General features: G+C 39.8%; 1 protein-coding gene across 6 annotated transcripts; it reads left to right on the top strand.

The window, feature by feature from the left end:
* The first annotated feature begins 8,248 nt into the window (after positions 1 to 8,248).
* On the top strand, positions 8,249 to 10,378 carry LOC147894700 (adenylate cyclase). 6 transcript variants are annotated; one of them, XM_087384722.1, is made up of 3 exons: positions 8,249 to 8,805; positions 9,139 to 9,195; positions 9,872 to 10,378. In XM_087384722.1, exons 1-3 carry the CDS (start codon positions 8,311 to 8,313, stop codon positions 9,926 to 9,928), a joined length of 609 nt encoding a protein of 202 aa, XP_087240848.1. In that variant the 5' UTR covers positions 8,249 to 8,310; the 3' UTR covers positions 9,929 to 10,378. The 6 variants fall into 6 exon arrangements, with proteins under 6 accessions (XP_087240848.1, XP_087240849.1, XP_087240847.1 ...); XM_087384723.1 differs by lacking the exon at positions 9,872 to 10,378 and adding an exon at positions 9,437 to 9,616; XM_087384725.1 differs by having other exon boundaries at positions 8,250 to 8,842; positions 9,872 to 9,886.
* Positions 10,379 to 24,428: the final 14,050 nt, after the last annotated feature.

The raw sequence follows: 24,428 nt of genomic DNA, 5'->3' as shown, positions 1-24,428 counted from the left end.
CAATCTTTCCAACTCCAATGTTGCGAGCGTGGTTGGCACAATTGGCGTTGTCATCATCAAGGTTAGCAACGATGACAGTAATGCTGGTCAAATTATTGTGGCGGATGGGCCAAGAGACCAAGATAGAGTAGCAGTAAGTTCAAACACCACTTTTCCTAACTTTTAACTTATGTGAAATAGCAAAACCATCTAATTGATTGTTTTTTTGCAAACAACAGCTCTCTTTTATCATGGAACGCAAGCCTACACTCTCACATCCTTAATCCAAGAATTCAATGAAGAAGGGGTTGTTATGTATGTTCTAAAAAACATTTCCTTCCTCAAAGCCAAAGGTACAATATGTGTCTTTGATTTCACCATATTAGATGGTCCAGTCAAAGATGCATTGAAGACAACATTTTCTAGCCAAGTTGCTTGTTTGGGCTATGGAACAAAGGTACTATGTCCTTTCTCAACAAAAAAATGCTTGTTAGCCAAAGACAAGCACTCACTTTTTTTCTTGGAGTGTTGCATTTCACCAACATCAATGCAGACTTGCTAGAGTATGAGTGTGACTCTTGTAGTGGATTACGCGTGAGCTGTGACGAGCTTCAACCTTATTGCTACTCATGCAATAGTGTCCAAACAGTTGTACGGGTGCCTTGTTTGACGGGTGATATTTATCAGTGCGATGGGGAGCGGATGCCAGTGCAGCTCAAGGGACCATACGTAGACACAGTGCTATAGTTGAATGTTCCTTTTCTCGACTTTTATGAGGCAGATATTATGCTGGCACGTGGGAAGCTCAAAACAACGAAACCAAGCGGGAGTTTCACAATCAATAGCTCTAGTTTTGTTATTGCGTTCCAAAATAGTTTGTGATTTTTGCTATCATCATCCTTGTACTTTCAATCCATTGTGACAATGAAATAGCTTTTAAAAGACTCTTGCTTTATTATTGCACTTCAAAAAAAAATATCAATGTGTTATTTAAAATCAATGAATTGTGATAGCATGTTGTGATGGAATAGTTTCAAAAAATAAACGTCATTTACATTCCAACATCTTCTTGCATGGGATTTTTGGTGAATCAACTTTGAAACAATGGACTTACATAAAGCCCTTCAATGAAAAAACTTCATTGCTGATCTTGCCTTAAAATTCCCTTCAAATGAAGATTGTTTTTTCTGCCTATTGCATTTTTTTCCATCTTTTACATATCAACAATTGTTAGATACTATGTTCAATAACATTATGGCCATGATATTTGTAGGCAACAATCCATGGCAAATGTTGAGTGTCAAATCAAGCAATTGTGGTTTCGATATTAATAATATGCAAAGAATTCTCACATCTTCCTCATCATACACAATTATTGTTGATGTTTTGCAATGTTTCCATAACTTATTTGAACATTCTTTCAATTTGCTATGCTTCAATGGCTCAAAAATAATAAAGAGGGCCTTGATAGGCAAAGTTGGACAAGCAAGAAAACACTCTCTATTAGTAGATGAGTCAAGACCAACTTGGTTGATTTTTACTTTGGTTGAAGTGCTGTTAGATCGCAAATATTGCAAGTGGACAAAAAAAGATTTGGCCTTGCTAAATGAAGTTTTAATAAAACATTTTGCCTTCTCAGCAAAAGATATTGCTACATTTATCAATCACTTGAACTGGAGAGGAAGTACACTATGCAAAGCACGATAAACAAAATATACAAAATGAGAAGAATAACATGGGTTTGCATGCAAAAAGGCCAAAAGAAGAGCCAAACATGGGTTTGGCTCTCCTTTCCTCTACATGGGTTTGCATGCAAAAAGGCCAAAAGAAGAGCCAAACATTGAAAGTAAAAGATGCTCTACTCAACACAAACATAGAGAAGTTGTTGCACTCCAACATAGGATACAGAGACTTTACACATCTACATAGCTCTGCAGACTACAAGTACCAATTTAAAAAAAATGTATTTGCAATGTTGTGCCAACTTGGGCCACCAAACTTTCTTTGTTACGCTTTCTGCAGTAGAGAAGCTATTACAACCATTACTTCACTGCCTCCATTAACTGAAGGGGACGAGCATTTTCTGAGCGAAATCTTCCGAGCGTCCGAGCGAAGGAAAAAAAAAGCTTCCCACTATGCATAAATATGGCAAAAATCGATCAGAAGAAAACATAGTTTCACTTAGAAATATGCAAAGTATTATAGCAATGCCTATTTTATACAAAAATATTTAGGTGAATCTGTAGGAATGGTGAGAGCATAATGGGATGGCTTTTGAAGAAACCCACATGTAGAGTAGACTTCTCTATGAAAATTCCCTTATGATCCTTCTTACAACTTTTACTTAATAGGGGGTGACATTGAAAACCCTCTCTCAACCTATCTTCATGAAAGAGTTTCTTCAAAGAAAACTCATTGAAGTAAGCCATCCAGGTAGTTTCGCCAGCGAAACCCCTTTGAAGCAAGTCTCCCAAGGTAGTTTCGCTGGCGAAACTACCTTGGACAGCACTTTTAAAAGTGACATAACTTTCATATCCAATGTCCAAATATAGTCATTCAACCACTCAAATTGATCGGAACACCCCATTTGAGCACATCTATTAAATGAAGTTATATTTTCGAAAATCTTCCATATATAGTATTAAATATTACATGTATTTTGTGAGAGTGATATATAAGCCCAAGTTAATACTTATTTATAGTAATTTAAACTTCTTTAGAAACATGTCCATAAATATGCTATAAAAACACTAAAAAGATATTGCCATATGATATAAATGTGTTAATAAGTAATTATATATGCATAGTATTATTACATTGAGAGTGATTATGAGGAATGTTTCTTAAAGGAATCAACACTTTTTTAAGGTAATAACAGGGGTACAAAGGGATGTCTCTAAATAAGAAAATTATGTTGTGTAAAAATGAATGAGTGACTAGTCTGTATATTTTTATGATAAAGGGATCTAGTTCTAGTGAAAATAAAAGTGTAAAAACCATGTTTCCTAAAGAAAAACATTTTTAAAAATCTCTTGAAAAACACGCTCGGATAAACCTGCTCATAGGTTTTTGCTCGTAAAATTGACGCATCCATAAACTGAAGGGGGAACAAGAAGAAGAGAATCAAGCAAATGAAAGAATGGCCACTTGCAATCTTATACGTTCAGATCCGATAACAACAACACAATACTACGTCCACAAATTTCGATGTCTCAAAACTTTGCTACGCAAAGACGCCACTATTTTGGGGAAGTTAAACGATTTTTTCTTTGTTATGAATTCCAACATAGAGGAAGCCAACATGATCATGGGCTTCTATGGATTGAAAATGCCCCTATCCCTAGAATTGTTGAGATATCGAGCTCCACTCGTGATATGTCAGGGTGACCGTTGTGCATTTATGTCACTGACTTGTTAGCTATGGATGTGGTTGGTACACTGCCCATGAATAGTAGCTGGATGACAGCTATCTTTATGTACTCTAGTTAGTGGCTCAGTTAGTATGCCGCCTTAGTTAGCTGAGTTTGGTTTGAGACCCACATATAGGGTTCACCTATTCTTTTGTACTTAGAGTTCTTTTGGCTTTCACAACTAAGAAGAGGAAAACTGTTTTTAGCCTCCACCTTTGTGTATATTCCCCCATTGTGTATGTGAGAAAGCTGCAAGTGAGACTCCTTCCTTCTCTCCCACTCTCTTTACATGGTATCAAAGTTCGGTTCGTGGTAAGGAGCTCAAGAAAGCAAACCAAGTTCGTGGTGTCCTAGTAAGAGGATCAGTGTTTCCTTTTTTTCGAGTTTGGGAGCAAATCTCTACAGGTAGTATAGCCGGAAAGTGCAAGAGTGCACTGTCTCAGATTGGGATGCCTTTCGCGGTGTGGCGAGAGGGCAGTATATGCTATGGGCTGAAGCCCTTTGTGAAATTATTTTTTTGATTCGAGGCCATTTCGGGGCCCGTTTTAGTGGCGGAAGTTTTCGCAAGCACTTAGGAAAGTGCCATGTTTTTGCTATGCAACCACTGTTCTATAGGTCGGTGAAAAGTTATCGCAAAAATTACATTGTATGCCTGTGCACAAAGATATTGGGAGTGACAGAATCATTCTTATTGCATGTTGATGCATAATCGTCACTAGGAAGTGACTGTGTGTAAGATGAAGGATTTGGGAGAGCTACGTTACTTCTTGGGCATTGAGGTGATTAGATCCACAAGTGGGATATGGCTCTTGCAAAGGCAGTATGGATTGGACATGCTATCCAAATATGGGATGGCAGGCTGTAAGCCTATTTCAGTTCCTTTAGAGCAGAATGTGAAGTTGAGCGCAGATGCAGGTGAGCTTCTGGAAGACCCTACTATGTATAGATGCATAGTAGGAAGTTTGATTTATATGACTATCACTTGGCCATATTTGAGCTATGTTGTTGGGTTGGTAAGTCAATTCATGCAGGCTCCAAGGAAACCGCATTTAGATGCAGCTAGACGCATACTAAGGTATGTGAAGTCCACATTGTAGTATGGACTATTTTATGAGACTGGGGTTCAGATACAGTTGCATGGATACATTGATGCTAATTGGGCTTGTAGTTTTTTTGATAGACGATCTACTAGTGGATATGTGTTCTCTTTTGGGAGTGCTGCAGTCACTTGGAGCAGTAAGAAACAGCCTATAGTTGCCTTGTCAAGCACAGAGGCTGAGTACAGGCGTGCAACAATGGCTGCATGTGAGGTAGCTTGATTGCATAAGCTACTTTATGATATGCATTAGTCTATAGATGGGCCAGTTGTCATTTATTGTGACAACATGAGCAGTATTATACACTTGGCAAATAACCCAGTCTATCATGCTAGAACAAAACACATTGAGGTGGATTATCACTATGTGCGAGAGAAGGTTCTAGTAGGTTTTATTGATCTAGTTTATGTCAGCATAGAGGATTAGGTAGCTGACATATTCACGAAGGCATTGGGTGTAGAGAAGCTACGCAAGTTCAGAGACCTGCTTGGAGTCCAGGAATTGGGATTGAGCTCGAGGGGGAGTGTTGAGATATCGAGCTCCACTCATGATATGCCAAGGTGACCGTTTTTATGTCACCGACTTGTTAGCTGTGGATGCGGTTAGTACACCGCCCATGAATAATAGCTGGATGACAGCTATCTTTATGTACTCTAGTTAGTGGCTCAGTTAGTATGCCACCTTAGTTAGTTGAGTTTGGTTTGAGACCCACATATAGGGTTCACCTATTCTTTTATACTTAGAGTTCTTTTGGCTTTCACAACTAAGAAGAGGAAAACTATTTTCAGCCTCCACCTTTGTGTATATTCCCCCATTGTGTATGTGAGAAAGCTGCAAGTGAGACTCCTTCCTTCTCTCCCACTCTCTTTACAAGAATATTATCAAACAACGACATAGAATCCTTTGTCGATAAGTATATATCAGAATACATCACAATATTTATTCAACAAATTGAAATTCAAGCACACAAGCATAAGAAAACCTGCTACAAGAAAAAAAACAAATGTAGGTTTGGCTTTCCTAGAGCACCAATGCATAAAACAACTATATTGATGCCGTTACAAGAGGAAGAAAAAACAAATTCATTAAAACAAAACATGAAACACATTAAGTTAATTCTTGAAGATGAAAGAACGATGGGGATGACTCACGAACAATTTCTTCTAGCAATTTGCCCGACAGAAAATGAATACATCAAAAGTTTGTGCTCGAGTATCTCTCAACCTACCTTGTTTCTTAGAAGAAGTCCCAAGAACATTTTCACTAACAACTTCAACCCTATAATATCAAAGCTGTGGTGTGAAAATACAGACATACAATTTATTTTGAACCCACATGGAGCAGCATCCTATTGCATATCATACATCACAAAAGTAGATAAGGAAACGTCTGATGCAGTAAAGGCAGCGTGCAATGAAAGCATTGCCTCGAAAGCTCCCCCAAATGAATGTATTAAAGTTGGCAATGCTATCCTCAATGCACAACACATAAGCTCTCAACAAGTGGCATACTTGGCATTGTCACTGCCACTAACTAGCTCCACCAAACAATTTCAATACATCAACACAAACATTGCAGAAAACCGAACACTTCTATTAAAAAGGTCACAATTGGAAATGATGCATCCAAAAAGTACTGAAATATTTTTTGATGACATCATTGTAAAATATTGTAAACGCCACTCAAATCTAGCTCCTATATGCCTAGCAGAATTTGTTAGTGAATACATAATCAACAGCAATAATGCCACTAAGAGAAAAAACGCAAAGATTATAAGGTTCAACAACTACAACGAGCATAAGGATCCAGAAAACTATTTAAAAGAGTTGTGCACCCTTTTTCTACCTTTTCATAACAAAGAGCCTTCTCTACAAAGTACAGACCAACATGGCATGATTTGTACATAGAATACAAGCACATATATTGACATACAAAGAAACAAGTTTAATAAGCTCCCAAGAAAAGCTCCTCTTCCACTACTAAAAATAATTCTTCTACCACAAATTCAACATCTAGAGAAATACGATCTCGCACTTGACATAACGAGGCAAATAAGAGCAAACCAATTTTTGAACAATTCCTCCAAAAAAATAAAAATGCTTTCAAATCAAGCGTACTACAACATAGTTAAACAAATGAACCAAGAACAACGCTTGCTTTTAGACGACATAATGTTCAGAAAAAGAATTGACAAAGACACAAAATTCCACATTTTTCTCACTGGAAATGCAGGAACTGGAAATACATTCACCTTGCTAGCCATTGTGCAAGCTCTAATGCGGCATTAATGACTCACACAAAGAATCATCCAACATTGAACTTCCAAAAGTTTTACTTCTAGCCTACACAAGAAAAGTAGCATTCAACATTGGTGGAAGAATAATTCACTCAGCACTGCACTTGCCCCTTATGGCAAGTCATTACACAAGTCTATCTGTTGAGAAACTTCAAGAATTATCTCTTCTCTATCAAGACCTACAGCTAGTTGTGATTGATGAAATTTCGCTAGTTGGGCATAGCACACTAGTAGCAGCAGACATGCGACTAAGGGAGATAAAAAACGTCACACACAACCTTTTGGCGGTATTGATGTACTCTTGTGCGGGGACTTGTGCCAAGCAAGCCCAACAAAAGACTCATGGATATTTGTGAACAATTTAAGTACTACATCCTCATTTTCATCATATCGGGAGAATAATGTAAACCAATATGAATTGCTAATTCCAATGTGATTAAAAAAAGACTAGCAAACATAAACCTCTAAAAAAGTAAGATCCCATCCAATCGGACTCCAATTCAACAAATCACTAGAGAATTCCAAGTTGGGAAAAACAAACTAAACACCATTACACGAGTACAATTCCCAATTTGACTACCTGCAGCAAGAACAATACATCAATCACAAGGCCTCACAATGGATGCACTGGCATTCGATCCCTCTAACACTAATCGCATGGCCTCGTCTACCTAGCATTGTGACGCGTGAGGGATCCAAAAAATCTATACCTTGTAAACAAGTTGGAAAGTAAAAATATAAAGGTAGACAAAATAGTTCTACAGGAAATGGAATGCTTCAGAACATCGCATCAATGGTTGCCAAAACAAATCAACTTCAACAAGCAATACTTAAATTGCTTCACAATACAATCATTAAATACGAGGTCGCTATACACTCACATGGATGACATCTTCACGGATAAAAGCCTTAACAATGCAACTATTTTGTGCCTCCAAGAGATACACACAAGCAATTCCATCCAACATAAATTTCCAAATTTCAACACAATAGAAGATACATTAGAAGCGGGAATAACATGCTACAAAAACAAAATTCTCCTAAAATCTACCAATTCGATTGTTGATAAAAAATGCCAGCTACTTCTCACAACATTCTATGACAAATTTGAACACTTTCGCAATAATCAATGTATACAAGCACCCAACAACTCCAACTATAATATTGATTGAAATGTTGAACATCCTCTTATGAAAATTGGAAACAAATGCAATTACAACTATTCTTGGAGACTTCAACATAGACTACAATACCAAGAATACAAACTATCAAAAACTTCAAGACTTCATGAACCATCACAAAATGACACAATTGATAAAGGACCCTACAACTACACATGGATCTACTCTAGACCATATTTGGGTAAGCAACACTGAATTACACAATATCCATGGAACTAACTACACTTGTTTACACAACACTACATTTACCCAATTGGCAGGCCTTCTGAATGAAATTCAACTTTTTGTAAAGTTGATACTCTTTTCTCCACTTTGCTTTCATTTGCATTGCATATGTGGGGGCAGATATGGAAGTGGAGGTGAAGCTGCGTTTGCCTTGTTACCAAGCTCACCAGCAGGTGGCTGATCTTCTTGCCCCCTTCCACACCATCAGCCATCTCCAAGAAAACATCTTCTTTGATGGCTCCAATGCTCAACTTAGCTCCCATCGCGCCGTCCTCCGCCTTCGATTCTATAATGGTGACTCCAGATGTGTCGTTTCTCTCAAGGGTAAAGCCACCATCATTGATGGTATTAGTCGCGTCACCGAGGAAGAAGAGGACGCCGATGTCGCCCTTGCCCGTGCCTGCGTCGCGGAGCCTTGGAGGATCTCATCGCTTGATTGTAATCTCATCCGGAAGGTGATGTCTGAGTATGACTGTAAAGAGTTTATTTGCTTAGGAGGCTTCAGAAATGTCAGGAACGTTTTTGATTGGCAAGGCGAGAAACTGGAGCTGGACGAAACGCAGTTCGACTTTGGAACTTGCTATGAAATCGAATGTGAAAGTACAGATCCAGAGAAGGTGCGATCCCTTCTAGAGGACTTTCTAACTAAGCACGGTATACCATATTCCTATTCAACCACCTCTAAATTTGCAGTCTTCAGATCAGGAAGACTGCCGGATTTGTGATTTCCGAAAAACAGCTGCTGCATTTTGACATATGTTCATTGTATACTCTTACTTTGGTGGGCATCGATATTTGGCATTCAGCCAGCGTTCTTTTGGCTCTAATTACTATTATCGTCAGGATAGAGGGACCGTTGAATGCTTGAACTGTAAAAGACCTTAATCTGAAATGCATCAGACATGATGAACACGGGCTTCTGCATGCTTTTGCGTGCGTGGACTTAACAGGGTCTATATGAGGATAATGTTGTTGGGATCACCAAGCGTGAAGATTTTAGCTCGTGGGTAAGATTGCAGCACCTCAGTATTATTTTATACACTTATTGGAACATGTTATCCTCTTTCTTTCATTCTTCTTTCTTTCTGAAGTTGAACGTGGCTTAAGTAAACGTAGTGAAAAGTTTCAAGCTCCATTTTTTCTTAAGACGTATTTTCAAGGAAAACTTGGACCTATCGTGCAGTAGCTCTGCATTATTTACAGCATTTAGATGAGAGTTCTTTTTGGTGCTTTTTGTCTCCAAGTTAGGCTACTTCAAGTACGCTAACCACCACCTGTCATGAGGGATGATAAAGTTAGGAGCTGTAAGCAAGGAGGCAGAATAGGATGTCATCGTTGTTTTCTTTGTTCAGTCCATAAGTTTTTCCAGATGTCTTTATACAACTCCATGATTGTGCAGCATTCAAAAATTATAGTGCTCTTAAGCTTTATAGCTTTACCTTGCACATATATCTTGTTATGTTTTCAATTTCATGCAGTCTTACTTGTAAGTTGTTTTGTTTACTGCTCTAGAATGATCTCTTTAGAAATTCTGGACTTGATTGCGAGTTTGCTGCCAGTTCTTGGAACAAAGGCATCCATGTGTTAACTTACGTCACTGTCATTTTTTGGGTTTACATCACTGTCATTTTTGGGGTAGAAACTGTGCAGCTATATTTTTTCTCATCGTCCACTCATATGCAGGCTTCAAGCCAGAATGGAAATGTTTTGGAGAGCTTCTATGCAGCAGTACATTCATGATGATGAGAAAATTTTGTGTTGCTTGTACCTTGCAAGTTAGAGAAATTTTATGAATTCCCTGCTTCCACGTTTTAGATTACAGATGAACTGAATTCAGTGGATTTAACAAGCATTTGAATGACTGGAAAGCTACAACGCTGTCTTTGGACGATAGTTTTAAGCAGGTTGAACTGTCCTTTGTCAGTTTGTGTGCATGGTTGTACTGATTCATCAGCCTGAGCAGGCCATCATGTGCACAGGTGGTCTCTTTGGGTTGATGTGTCAGCCTGGGCAGGCTGTATGGGCTGATTCATCAGCCTGAGCAGATCACTTTGCTGGTGTTTGGGCTGATTCCTGAATCCTCATCCTGAACTGGCTGTAGCAGATGGATATTGCTGGTTCATCCAGCTTTGCAGTGCAGAATTACCCTTTACAGGTATGCATGCAATAGGCTTATGGGGCTCATCAATTCTAGAAGCATTGAGCCTGATTTGAACATGTGAACCATCTCGAGGCTGCAGCAGATTGACAAATCTGTTGGTTTTTGGCCGGTACTTGCCTTGCATGCATGTGTGTGGCTTTGCGTGCAATGTGTTGTAGTAGCAGCTTGTGGCATGTGGAGTCCATGCATGAGTGCTAGTTTATTTTTGTAACATGCACAGGTGTTTTAAGTTTGCATGCTCATGCATGGGCTCGAATGTCATGCATGTAGAAAGGAGTATTTGCATGTAGCTTTTTGGTCCATGTACTATGTTTCTTAGAGTGTGCATGAGATCATGCATGGGCGTGCACTAGTTACTTTGCTAAAACGCCGATGCATGAGTAGATACGTGGCTTACATGTAGCACTCTCGTGCATGCAAAGGATGACACGAGTTCCGCACATAAGCTCGAGTGCATAAGCAACTCTACAAGCTTGTTTTCTGGCAGAATTTCACCTTTGCCTATTTACACTCCAAATTGCCTTCATCACCCTAGCTTGCCTTGCCAAGTAGCTTTGCTGATTCAACTATTCTGCCAACTTCTCTATTCTCTGTCTCTTTTATATCTCTTGTTTCAATTCTCTTCTAGCCTTTCTCTGTGACCAGTAAGGCATTGTCTTCTGATCCTCTGCAGGTGCCTATGGATGCAATACGACAAATAACCCCCCCCTTAAACCGTTGGTGGTTGAAACGTTTGCCAGTGATTATGCCATCAATGCAGCCTGAGTTTCACGAGATCCGGACTGATCTTTTCTTTCCCTTAAAGGTCCGTATGAGGAATATCATTACTTCAACCATATCTGTCAGTAGATCTAGGTTGGGGGGTGCTTAGATGAACCAGGTTTAAGGAGGAGAGAAACTTGAGGTGGATGATCTTTTATCCCGAAAAGGCTGAAGTCTGCATACCAAATGTCCAAGACACAAGGGAAGAAGTCCCCTTCAAGTGTCATGACACTCCTTGTGTTGGACATCTTAGTCTCCAACGTATGTTGGCTTTGGTTAAGTAAGATTTCTATTAGCCAAGATGCGGGCTGATGTTGAACATTACATTGGAGAATGTCAACAATACCAAGCTAATAGAGCAGAAGGCTTAAGACAAGGTGGCTCGTCCATGGAAAATATAGAAATGGAAAGCAATTCCCAGGATTCCATTGTTGGATTGCGATGAAGTAAACATGAACACGATGTAGATAGATTGACCAAGATGACCAAGTTTATTCCAACAAAGATTACAATCTTTGCCCAACAATTGGCACACGTATTTGTGGATAAATTGTTTAGTATACAAGAAGTTGTACACTAGGGCCTAGGCTCAGCATGAGTTTTATTTGTACTTCTGGAGTCAAATGGGTAGATGGAGCCAATTAATCAGATGCTTGATGATATATTGTCTCTCGGAAGCAATGTGCTTGGGAAGAGTATGTTTCCATGGCCGAAGTTGCATATAAGAGTGCAAAACAGACAGCCACTAAGCTGAATCCATTAGTCTTTATGTATGGACCTAGCCTAAGGCTCCATGGACCCTTGGTCTGCAAATATGAAGGTTAGAGCAGCAGTTAATTTCTGCAATTGGAGACATGTTGCAATTTGCGAAGGAAAATCCTTGCATAGTGTAGAATAAGCTCAGTTTTATGCAACTCAGTAGTGCTCCTTGTCTATTTGCAGAGGAGTAGTTTGCCGATCTCAGAATCCTAAAGATTTTGGATTTCTACGAAATGGTGAAGTCTATAAGCTTGTCAGCTCGTTATTGTGGACCTTTTAAGGTTATTCGCATGATTAATTACCGTCTTCTAAAAAGAGAAATCAGGCACAGCTAACAACTCAGTTTTACCAGATCAGCACGCCCAATTACAAGATCTATTGATATATATGCCCCATGAACCAGATGTAGTTCTTGATTAGAGGGAGACCTCTGAGAAATAGGGTGGTCCTTGAACTCTTACCAAATGGAAGGACAAATCTAGTCACAACAACTTTGGGAAAGAGTTATGTCTATGCAGCAATAGTTTTCCGATTTCCTAGTATAGGTTGTTTTGTGATGAGAGAAATGTCATGACCCCAAGGTTATAGCATGATTTGGCATTAACATTGGGGTAGGTCCAAGGGATGGACCCTTCAAAAGGAGTTGGTTAGTATTTCCAATGTATGGGTGCCTTTATTCTTGCTTGTAACAATGCCATTTTGGCAGCTCTTTGTTGTTTCCTGCTTTCGTCTCAGCTCTCTCTGAGCCTATCCCTCCTCTCAGCCCTTCTTAGAGTCCTCTCAGCTCCCTTCTCAACCTCCCTCAGCCCCTCTTCTCTTCTCTTAGCCCCTCTTTCACGTTTCTCTCCTTCTTCCCCTTGCTTTGCTGCTGCAAAATTTGCAGCCCCCCTTTCCTTTTGCTACATTTTTTTGCACCTCAGCTGAAGGCCTCTCCACAAGGAGGGCAGTCGAACAGCCTCATCTCAAGCACTCACAATGCAAGCTCCTTTGGCGTGGTTCAAGGAGCATCAGAGCCAACGCCAAAGGCTCATTCCAGCTTTGTCTCTCCCTCCTAGCCTCCTACACACTCTCTGCCTTCTCTGTCACTTGACCCTCTGACCCATCTCACTCCTCCATGCCGTCAAACTGCCCACCCTCTGGGCCTCGTCACCTGCAAGCTTAGGCCTCCTTTTTGCCGCCATGTCTTCCCTCCCTTCAGAGCCCATCAAGCTCTCCCTCTCTAGGTCCATGTGTGGCGCCTTCTCTAGATTCGGCTTCCTCTCTTTCAGATTTTGGATGCAATCCCCATCTAAACTGACCACTCCCATGGGAGTTCTTGCAATTTAGATCAAACAAAAGTCTCCTTGACCAAGTGTGGGCTCATTTATTGGAAGTAAAGAGGCAGGGCATCACCCCTTGCCCTTCCGAGATCTCACAAGTTTGAAGTCAAATTGTAGAGAGGTTGGACAATATTGCAACACGACAAATTATTCTTGATCCTCAAGATTGAGCACTGGTAGTCGTAGTTGCAGCAGGTTTTGGAACTTTGTTCTACATACAAATGGGTCTACCACTTCGCCAGCGCTGAGAGTTGTACATGAGTTGTACATGCTAGCGTCATGGCCTCATCGCATCATAGTAGGGCATATGTAGATGTAGAAGGGATGTTTCTTTCATGGTGCAGATGGACCCATGGTAAAAGCTCATGATTCTCACTTCATTGATATGGTGAAGGAGATCACAGCATTCATACCATCATTCAATCCTCCCTCATGCCCTCCCCTATGCATTACAATTTCAGAGATTGAGAAATCCACCATAGAGCAAGCTTTGAGTCCCATCAAAGAATTATTGCTGAGATTTGCTGTCACAATGATGGGAGAGGGATGGAGTGACACACTAGGGCCGCTCTATGTAGGGCATCATTGCATACCCTAGAGGTGCTAGCTTTTTTAATAACGTTATTGATAATCTGGATTTGAAAGTCAACCGAGAAGTTGGTTAATATATGGATGGAGGCCATTGAGTATGTGGGTGTAAACAATGTGATTAAGTTGGTTTCCTATGGTGAGAACTCCAACATGGCAGCAAGGAAGATTCTTGAGGATAAGGACTCAAATCTCTTGAAGTACATTGGTAAATTGGATGGACTGGAGCCTTCCATTGAGACACGTAATCATGTTATTACTTTCATCACGTATCACTAATATATTTTGACAATTTTTTGCCAGCCATCCCCAAAAAATCTCGACACACACTTTGTTTACAATTTCATTATGTTGAAACGTCTTTATAAGCTTGTTTCTTTTGAGTGGGATGCATGGTGTGAACATGACTCTCTGAGGGGTCAGAGACTTAAATTCATTGTTTTGGATGATTTTTTGGGGGGATGAGGTTGGCCTATTGCTTCAAGTCACAAAGCCTATTCTTCATAGGGGTGATTGTATTTGGAAGGTGTTTGAAGGGTTGGATAGCATGATTGAGAAAATTCCAAGTTTAGATGATTTGTATGGTTGGATGGAGGAGTTGAGAGCAGTTGCAACCTCTCGATCATTCAACTTTGGAGGTTGCAGCCTATGCTTCAGGTCACAAAGCCTATTCTCATTATGTTGACGCTTCTTGGTAGGATGAGCCTTGTATTGGAAAGGTGAATGAAGGGTTGGATAGGATCATTGAGGAACTTCTAGGTTTAGGTCACTTGTATAGGAGTTAAGAGCATTTGCAACTTCTCGATGGATAGAATATTTTTCAACATTGTAGCCTTGTTTTGGATCCATAATTTCAAGGGAAAGGGTAAGAAAAAAAAGTTGTGGTACAAGTATGGGAGATAATAATGAGATGACTCTTCTCAAACATGGATGATAGAAGGGGAGTGAAGGAAAAGCTCTTACATTACATGTTTGGTTTGAAGGATGTACATGCCAGGTTTAAGATTTCCTCTTTTTGTTGGTGGGAGGTCTATAGAGCAGCCATTCTTGCAGAGATTGGACATTCACAAATGTAGCCAAGGCAGTAGCTTTTTGCAAGTTGATCGTGCAAGCCTTGGGTTCAGAAGGCAAATGACATTGTATTTGCTAATGCAAATTTGTGTTTGCTTGACAAGTTTAAGGTAGAGTGCTGTCTTGGACCATATATTGGATTTTGACCCTGAAGAGAGAGAGAGTCATTAGTAGAGGATACTCTCGAGCATGAGGATAAGGATCAGGGCCATGATGATAAGGCTTAGGAGAAGGGGAAGGCCTTTATCACTATGCTACCTTCAGATCTTTAGGGGTTGACTCTCTCTTTTTCCATATATCGTGTACTTGACTCGAGTCTTGAGCTTTACCTTTTTGTCTAAGGCTCGAGGCATGACCTTCTTTCTTGCATTTTGTATATTTATGTGCTCTATGATCTATACTTATTAGTATCATGATCCTCTTATGCCATAATGCAATGCACATTTCTATGGATTTTTGTGTGGTCTAAAGTATAAAAGGGATATTTTTTCATATTCTGGTAGATTTCCATGTGAGTTGTTGATGATGTGTCATATAATGTGGCATTTCCATTTTGGGTCTCCACGTTCCCTTCACCCAAAACATTCTCGTTTTGGCATTGAACTTTCCTTGAATCTTCTTGCTCCCTAGTAACTAAGGTGCCTTGCCCACCCACATCTTTGGTTGCATTCTAATACATGAATGTAGTGACTTAGCAGCCCTATAGCATATGCGATGTGTGACTTCTTAGATGAGATTAATCAGTGCAAGTAGTGTCTTTGTAAAGAGTACCATCCAACTTTCACCATTGCCACACTACATAGTGTGATATTCTTTTCTAGCGAAGTGCCATGGGATTAAGGTCTTGGCTTTTGCACTTGTGCAAGAGACTTCTAGCATACTTTATTAGCGAGGTTCAAACCATATATAAAGTTAGTCAAAACTTAATGCTCAAACAATATTGCAATACAGGAAATCTGTGTCATAAAATGTATGTAATCTTCCATACAGTTTTCTTTGGGACAGACTAAAACAAAATGCTATTTTCTTCACATGTAGTAGTAGCTTGAGAATTCATACAACTTTTGGATTGGCCTACTCCTTTAGTACTAGCCTTTGTCATGGCTGAGTTTTCTCTTCGTGTCCAATGTGTTGACAAAAACTCAGCATACATACATGGATGCTCGTGTGTGTGTGGATATGTGCATATGTATGACATCGTATGCTTATACTGTGCTATATACACACCCTTGGCTATTTATGACATCATGGGGAATGCCATACTACATAGTCCGTGCTATGGGAAATGGAGTTTATGGTTTGCAATCTTGTGGTGATTGTTATGAGGTTGAAGTTGCATTATGAGAATGCGGACAATCAAATTTGTCCCTTCTTGTGGAATATGCTAAGTGGGAGGTAGGAGGGATGACATTTTGATGCTCCATGAGCACATGCTTTTGGTAGCAGATATACAAGGGAAAGGCAACCTAGGGATAGATTGTTTGGTCCATGGCACCTGATCATGGTCGACATGTTTGCATGTCGATTGGGCCAACTATGGCTTCAGATGTCTTGATCGGGATTAGCTTACCATTATCAAGAAACTAGGGTGCTTTGTAAGATAGTTGATCATTATCCTACTTGATGTGGACGCGTGGGTTGTCACTGATCTAGAGGTGAGAGTTAGTCTGGTGGTGCAACCTTCGAAAGATCCATGCCCAAAGTGGGGAAGTTGGGAGTCTATTTCTCCATTGGGGGGCTGGCCATTTTGTGTCCATTGTTGTGCAATTAGAAAAGTTATATTTCCTTCTACCCAAGCTTTTCTATCTTGCGTTGATACTGGTAATGATTGTCTGAACAGTCTCACTTGATAATGCTTACACTTGACTTGACAGGTCGGTTTTTAGTTGACTAGACTAACCAACTGTTTGGTCTTGTGGCCCATGGTTGGCCTTGAAGGCTGGCTCTGGTGGCTAGTGTTGTGCTTGGTAGGGACTAGCGTAGGAGTGGCCTAGTGGTGGCTGGTCAACTCATAAAGGCACATAATGATGATGCAACCAATCGCCTCTTCCCTCCCCTTCTCAAATTGGCCATCTATGCATGGTAGCATACTAGTATCATGTCCATATGCATTCTAGAAGGGATGCTTGTGACAATAGAACCCTTGAGATTTAGGTAGCCATTGTCTTGTAAAATTGAAAATAGCATTTGTCACACATATCATAGACAATATAGAGTGCATTTGGCAATGGATGACAAGCCAAAATATATAATATTCCTTGTCACCCACATCTTATAGATTTAAAGCTGATTGTAATAGGAGAAAAGTCAAACAAATTGACATTTTCCACCTGCATGAACACTGTATATAGCTTATGTAACCTATCATGCAGCCAAGTGCAATCAAAAAAACAAATAGATATAAAAAGGAATAGAATACCTTAAAAAGTTGGTCCCATTTGAATAAACATGATATCATATTACACTATCGTTAAGTCCCTAACCCCTAAATTTGGGGCTGTTGGGCATAACATGAGGCAAAGCAATCCTAGTTGGAGTCAGATTTTGTGCTTGAATGTGGAAGGGTGTGAAACACGAAAGAGGGGGTCATGATGGTGTAAGGTGACAAATGGCTTCATCGACAAAGTACAGATAGTTCCTATAATACAATAGGTTGTCATTTCTTTCAGCCTTAGGTCAAGTAAAAAATTTAATCCTTGTTCACCAATACCCACTGGAGAATAGTAGGTTAGTGTTTCCATCTTAGGTTCTAGATAGCTCTAGGTCTTAGCCTAGGTTAGGAGCCCAGAAGGGCCCCCAAAGGGTTGCACCAAGTGTGCTCCCATCAAGGAAGAATGGGTTGGGGAAGGGCTGCCTTTATAGGTTGCCATGTGCCCCTCCCTAGACAGCAAACAGTGGTAAAAGAGCCCGACCAACCACCCAAATTAGTCTACCAGTTGGTCGGCTTGTTCGAGTTGGCTCTCCCCATAGCGCCCTATTCAAAGGGGAGGCTGGTGCCCTCATTTCTCATTCAGACCCCATCAATCTAGCCCTCAGTTTCCATCCCGGTGCAGCCCTCAGCCCCTCCAAACATCTCTTGCAAGTCAGCAATCAGTTTAGTAGTAGCAGGTGATCCAGGAAGGTGTCCATGTAGGACCATAGCTCGGCTCGGAGTTGAGGTTAGGGGTTTTTGGTTCGACAACTTTCTTTTATAGTTTTCAGCCCTTTTCTCAATTGTTTCATAGTTATCTTTAGCTCCATCTCTCTCAGGTTTCATATAGATCTCTCAAGCTCCATAGTTTACATTTTCATCTTTCCTTCATCTCTCACACTCACCACAAGATCCACAATAATAAATGCAACGAGTCATAAGATCCCCATACATTGCACCACAATAATAAATGTGAGTGGTCAAAAGCTCCACTGCCTACATTGCACCACAATAATAAAGGTCAAAAGCTCCATTGCCTACAACAGTTCATAAAAACAAAGCTCCCTTCATAGTCTCAATCCCCCTTTTTGGCATTTGGGTGAGGCTGCTCCAAGGGCTTCAAGCAAGCAAACAACATGAGATCATCTCTTTCAAGAGAGACGCAGTGTCTCGCTAGCTTTGCACACGCATAGGCCATGTTGCTTGTGCCCACAAATGCATCAATGACCACATCCCCGTCCCTAATGAAGGTGTGCAAGAAAAACCTGCAAGGAAGATAGATTTTTTAACAACCATTAATGTCTTTGGTTGCAAGAAACACAAGGCACCAAAACCGGTTGCAATCACCTGTTCAAGTCCAATTGTCGCTTTGCACCACCCCATAGAATCTTGCGCCCATCCCTTGTGACTTTGAAGATGTCAAAGGGAGACTCCCTTACCCAGTTGCACTTAGCCATGCAAATCACCTCCCCAAGTTTGATCTCTACTAATCTCCTATTGTAGTACTTGGGTACTTTGCTTCCTTGGCGCTCGAACATGGCTAAAACCAGTCAGTTGATCTATCACCACCAACACACAACATGATAAGTATTATTGTGCATTCTTTCAAATAGCTAAATGGTTTTCTCTACCTTCTCCTTGGGGTCATCCCTCACATATCCACACTCGATGAACACCATCATGATGTAATATAGTATGAATCCATTTTCCATTACCCTCTACTGCACATTATATACATATGGTCTAGCAAAAGCATGTCATAATCAGCCAACCCCCATCTCCCACCACCTGGAATGCCAAGGCTGGAATAGCATCGACAAGAATGAAATTCAGGGTGTTCCAGTCTAAAACTTCAGTTCCAACGGCACACTCAACCAGTGTTGATGTGGGAAAGTTTGCCCACATCAAGCTCGTCCTGCCTTGCTAGGTGAACCACTTATTCTAAGGGATGGAAGTGTGACTAATTTTAAAATTTTTCTAAGTTTTACAAAATCCCTACATAAACAGACCATAGCATCAATACTAAGATTTAAAGTTCTCAAAAAGTACTTCTATTTCTAGGCTCAACCAAATGGATAGCTGTGATGCTTTCCTTCATCCAAGAGCATGTACACCTCTATCAAGTCAGCTTTAATGACTCGATGGTACACCTCCACCTCCACCTTTGCAGCAAGTTGTCAAGAAACACCCTACATTGATCGACCAACCTTGCTCACAAGAGAAGATAATGTTCTTTCATGCTCACTTACCCTTTCCTGGATCCATATTGTCATCGTCATCTCCCTTGTCCTACATGTTTGTATCATCTCCCCCAACTGTCCGTCCTTCACCACCACTAGGCCCACCTTCAAACTCCAGAGTCCTTGCCACCTTTGAAGTGCCCTCATCATGTCTTGCCTTAGTGCGTTTCTCCCTCGTTGTGGTGGAACCAATATCCGTTGTCTTCTTTTTTTTGCAAATCCATCCAAGCCACAAACTTTGGGCATGCACAAAGATGAGTCTGAGTTCCATTAGATGGCTTCATATATGAATGGCACATACATGCATTAATCGAGTCGAAACAAGACAAACATACCTTCGCGTAGCTTCTGTTGGGTGCAAGGGACCTTGTTCCCTCGGTACTCTAGCCACCATGGGCATCTTTGCATCTCCCACTTTGTTAAGCCACACGGGCGATTCTAGAACGAGTCAGGAAACATATACAAGGGCCCTGTCCTTCACCAACCAATCATTGCACTCATGTGGTAGGTTCTTCAGCTTACCCACATCAACAAGCAAGCAGAACCACCTACAAGCAATTCACATAGGCTAGAAACCAACACTTACCTCCATGTGACATGTGGAGAGAAAAGTCACATGTGACATTACCTATTCACCAAGTGACACATTGACATAAGCATCTATGGTTTCTTGTTACCAGGTGTTGATCTCTTCATGTCCACGTTGCTATTTTCGAGAATGTGTCTTGGAAGTGTAGATGGCGGCATGCTCTAAAATACTTGATTACAGCTCTTGGAATCTATATGACTAGTGCATTAACGTCTGGATTGACATGCTCTATCAACTCACATGCTAGCTCCACCATTTGGGCCCAATAAGTCTCTCTGGCAATGTATCGTCTCCATTCCTTCTTTTCTCTTGGCATGCCAAGCTCCGCCTACAATGATAACACGCAACACCTCATTTTTCTCGCCATTAGAAAAACCATTATTCACATTGCATTGTAGAAACATTTATAAATACAAGCGTGAGTTCCATTGCATGGCCGCGTAGAACACATTTGAGAATAGGAGACTCCAATATAGTATACTCCTCTGGAGTTATCTTCGTTGTGCCCAACATGCTGAGCTTGTCCTCAGTCATGATCTTTCCTCTCATGTCCAAATTTATGCCGAACAACACAATAAAGAAACCCTCCCCATTAGTAGGATTGGCAATGGATTGCATCTTGTAGCCTTTTTCTTTGACCTTGTCCTCTGCACTCTATAGTGCTTTATCTTTCATCTTCTCACAGTCCTCTAGCATGAGGGATTAGGTGTCCACTTTGTCCATCTCCTATTTGAACTTCTGCTAGTACTCCTCTTGCACATGAGCCACAAGTGTTTGAGATATTATGTGGCAAAGGATTGCAATGCAAGGAATGAATAACTCTAAAGCACTTACCCTAAAAACAAATTGTGCAAGAACAACCATTGGCAAGTTGTACCAAGCCTTGGTATGCCCACTCCTCTCCTGTGCAAGCATGGCCTCCACGAGGGTTTTGTCCTCATGGGCAAAATGGCACATGTCTCTCTATTTGCAATTTCAAACTTTTGCATCATGAAGATAGCATGCGCTATTGTGTGAGGGACATGTAGACAAGCAAGCTTGCACAAAGAGATGCAATGGGTGAGATGATTGTTTGCACTATACACAAAACATTCCAAAGCAGAACACCAGTACAATCAAGTGGTATGATACCTATTCATCTCAGCAAGTGCAAGCAACACCTCTCCCTCCTGTGCACGCTCGAACTACAAGAACTTGCAGCACACTCTAATGTGTCGTGGGTAGTCTAAATATACTATAAGAAAACCGTAATTTGTAAGTGCCCAATCATGGGAACAATGAACACATGGCAGCAAAGAAATGTCAAATAAACAAAAGGCAAGACAAGGTATATGTGTTGATCCACCCTAGCCTGGGACTTCAACCTATGGTTGCTATCCCAAACCAAGAAAAATTTTCCCTTTAGGTGCACCCAATCTGGTTTGGAATCAAGGTCATTCTCAAATTCTTGGTTTACCAAGTCCCACAACGGCCTGCTGCCATGTCAGTCCTCATCGATCCATACAAGGTTTGGCTTACCCAGATGCCCAAGCGACACAAGAAAGTCACCCCTACTATTGATGTATCCCTGAGAATCAAACCTGTCCACAAGAACTCCTAGCTTGTCGTGCACTTTCTTAATGGCCTTGTTTATGGCAAGCCTACACAAGGGTACCAATGGGAGCTCTGAATTTGCTCTCATCATAATGATGTCCATCACTTGTTGCACCTTGATTTGTTTCCCATAACGGGTACCCAACTCTCTTGGATAATGAATCTCCCCATGCTCCTTCTCCTACATGTCATGTGTGCCACCACTACGCTCTACTACTATTGGTCCCTTTCCCTTACTCGGAACATCTCCACCAATACTCTTTGGTTCCTTTCCTTTACTTTGAATAGAGGTTTGCACGTTAATGTTAGAGATCAAGGAGGTATCGTCGATATCTTCCTCCAGCACTGTAGCCAAGGAAGAAATCTGTGAAATAGGAACTTCTTTTGAAGTGACCTCTGGATGGTCGATTCGTGTATCTTGATGTGAGGTGTCTTTTGATTTATACTGTGGTCACAACGGGTACCAGGAACCTTGACCACTCCTTGATACCATCTGTAACACAAGAAATCAACGTCGAATCAGGATTTCAAACAACAAAAATAAAAGAAGTTCTACGGCCTCACAATGGTTATATTTTAGTTATATTTTTTCATATATATTTTATTTTATCTTAGATATTTGTACTTATAGAATTTTTTATTGCATATATATAGATAGTTAAATTTATATATTTGTAGATGTTTAATTTAAAGTTTTTTAAATGGTTAGTTATATATAGTTAGTTACTAAGTTAGTTATATATAGCTAATTAGTTAGTTAGAGATAGTTAATTAGTTAGTTGGTTAGTTATCTATAGTTAGTTAGTTATATATAGTTAGTTAGGTAGTTGGCTAGTTGGTTGGTTAAATATAGCTAGTTAGCTATATGTTAGTTAGTTAGGTGTTAGTTAGTTAGTTAGTTGGTTAGTTAGTTGGTTAGTTAGTTGATTAGTTTGTTAGTTGACTAGTTGGTTAGTTAGTTGGTTAGTCCATTAATTTGCTAGTTGGTTAGTAGTTGATTAGTTCGTTAGTTTGCTAGTTGATTGGTTGGTTAATTATATAGATGTTAGTTAGTTTAGTAATGCGTTAGTTTAGTTAGTTAGAACTAAGTGTTAGTTGGCTAGCCAGTTAGGTGTTGAGAGGAGCAACTTTCTTGAATGCAACTTTTTGGCAGTTGGCATTCAAAAAATTTGCTCTCTTTGTTAGCTAAATGAGTGTTAGTTAGGTGTTAGTTCTTCCTAAGTTAGTTCTGCAACTTAGTTAGAACGTTAGGTGTTAGTTCTCTACATGTTAGCTACGGGTTAGTTTAGTTAGGTACTTAGGTCTTGAGGAACAAATTCTTTTGAATGCCAACCGCCAATTTGCAGCAAAAACCCCAAATTGGCGATTGGCATTCAAAAGAATTTGCTCTTGTTTTTTAAGTTTGCAGCATTTTTGTGGATATATTTTCTCTTTTTTGTTGCCCTTTTGGTGGCCATTTCTCTTTTTCCCCCCAAACAATGACGCAAACATGCCTTCGACTACCCCACCCAACCGTAATGCAAGCCCTAAATTGCCTATAAAGCCTACATCTCCGAGCAAAAACCCCAAATTGGCTGGGGCCACCCATAGATGGGACCTACACATATGTCATGTCAAGCATGCCAAATGAAGCAAAAGCTTGTCACAACCTTTGAAACACCTCGTAACGAGTGGGAGACGGTCGACAGGACATCACATGCACGGGAGATGACCGCTACAAGGGCGGGTCTTGAGAGTGCAAGGGGCAGGTGAGAGAGCAATGGGCGGAAGTGAGAGCTTACACGGGCCGAAGGTTAGGTCGAGAGGTGAGAGTGCAACGAGAGGAAAGAATGTAATTGAGAGGTGAGTGATAGGGTTAGTTGGCTAGGGTTGGTTAGTTAGGGCTAGTTAGGACTAGATAAGGTTAGTTAGGGCTAGTTAGGGTTACATCGATCTAGCTAGGACTAGCTAGGGTTGGTTAGATTTAGTTAGGGTTAGTTAGTTAGAGTTCATTAGGGCTAGGGTTACTTAAGGTTGGTTATAATTAGTTAGGGCTAGTTAGGGTTAGTTAGGGTGACGGTTAGTTAGGGTTAGGGTTAATTAAAATTAGGGTTAGTTTGGGTTAGGGTTAATTATGATTATGATCAGTTAAGGTTAGGGTTGGGGTTGCATTGGGTTAGTTAGGATTAGGGTTAGGGTTGGTTAATTAGTTAGTTAGGGTTAGTTAGAATATTAAATAAAACTAGTATAAGATATAATTAATAACTAGTAAAAATATAATTAAAAATAATAACTAATAAAATAATACATTTAAAAATATCAAATAAAAAATTTCATAATTAATAAATATAAAAAAGTAACTTTAAAAATGTAAACAATAACCAAAAAATAATTTGTATAAATATAACATATAGCTATGATATGTAGAAATATAACAATTAACTATAATAACTAATCAAATTTTAAATCACCAAAATAATGAATAAATAAATTACATAATAATACAATTTGAGAAAAATAATAACAAAAAATTTACAAACAATAACTTTTAAATAATTGTAAAAATATGAAATATGTAGAAATATAACAAATAGCTATAATAACTAATAAAAGTATAAATAAAAAATATAAATAATAACTAATACAACATATAAAAATAATAGCTAACAAACATATAAATTTAAAAAATAACGAATAAATAAATTACAAAATTAAGAAATTAAAAATAAATATAATAACTAAAATATACAAGAAATATAACTAGATTGA

This window comes from Dipteris shenzhenensis, chromosome 14 (genome assembly GCF_047967505.1).
Source record: "Dipteris shenzhenensis isolate YYH24624 ecotype China chromosome 14, Dip_SZ_1.0, whole genome shotgun sequence".
NCBI classification, from domain to species: Eukaryota; Viridiplantae; Streptophyta; class Polypodiopsida; order Gleicheniales; family Dipteridaceae; genus Dipteris; species Dipteris shenzhenensis.
Note: the sequence above shows the minus strand (reverse complement) of the source record. Positions and strands in the feature narration are given on the sequence as shown.

Excerpts from the sequence above, each read along its gene's own strand:
- LOC147894700 (XM_087384721.1), top strand. The coding sequence starts at position 8,311 with ATGGAAGTGGAGGTGAAGCTGCGTTTGCCTTGTTACCAAGCTCACCAG. Across the intron at positions 8,806-9,138 it reads AAAGTACAGATCCAGAGAAG|GGTCTATATGAGGATAATGT; the intron begins GTGCGATCCCTT and ends TGGACTTAACAG.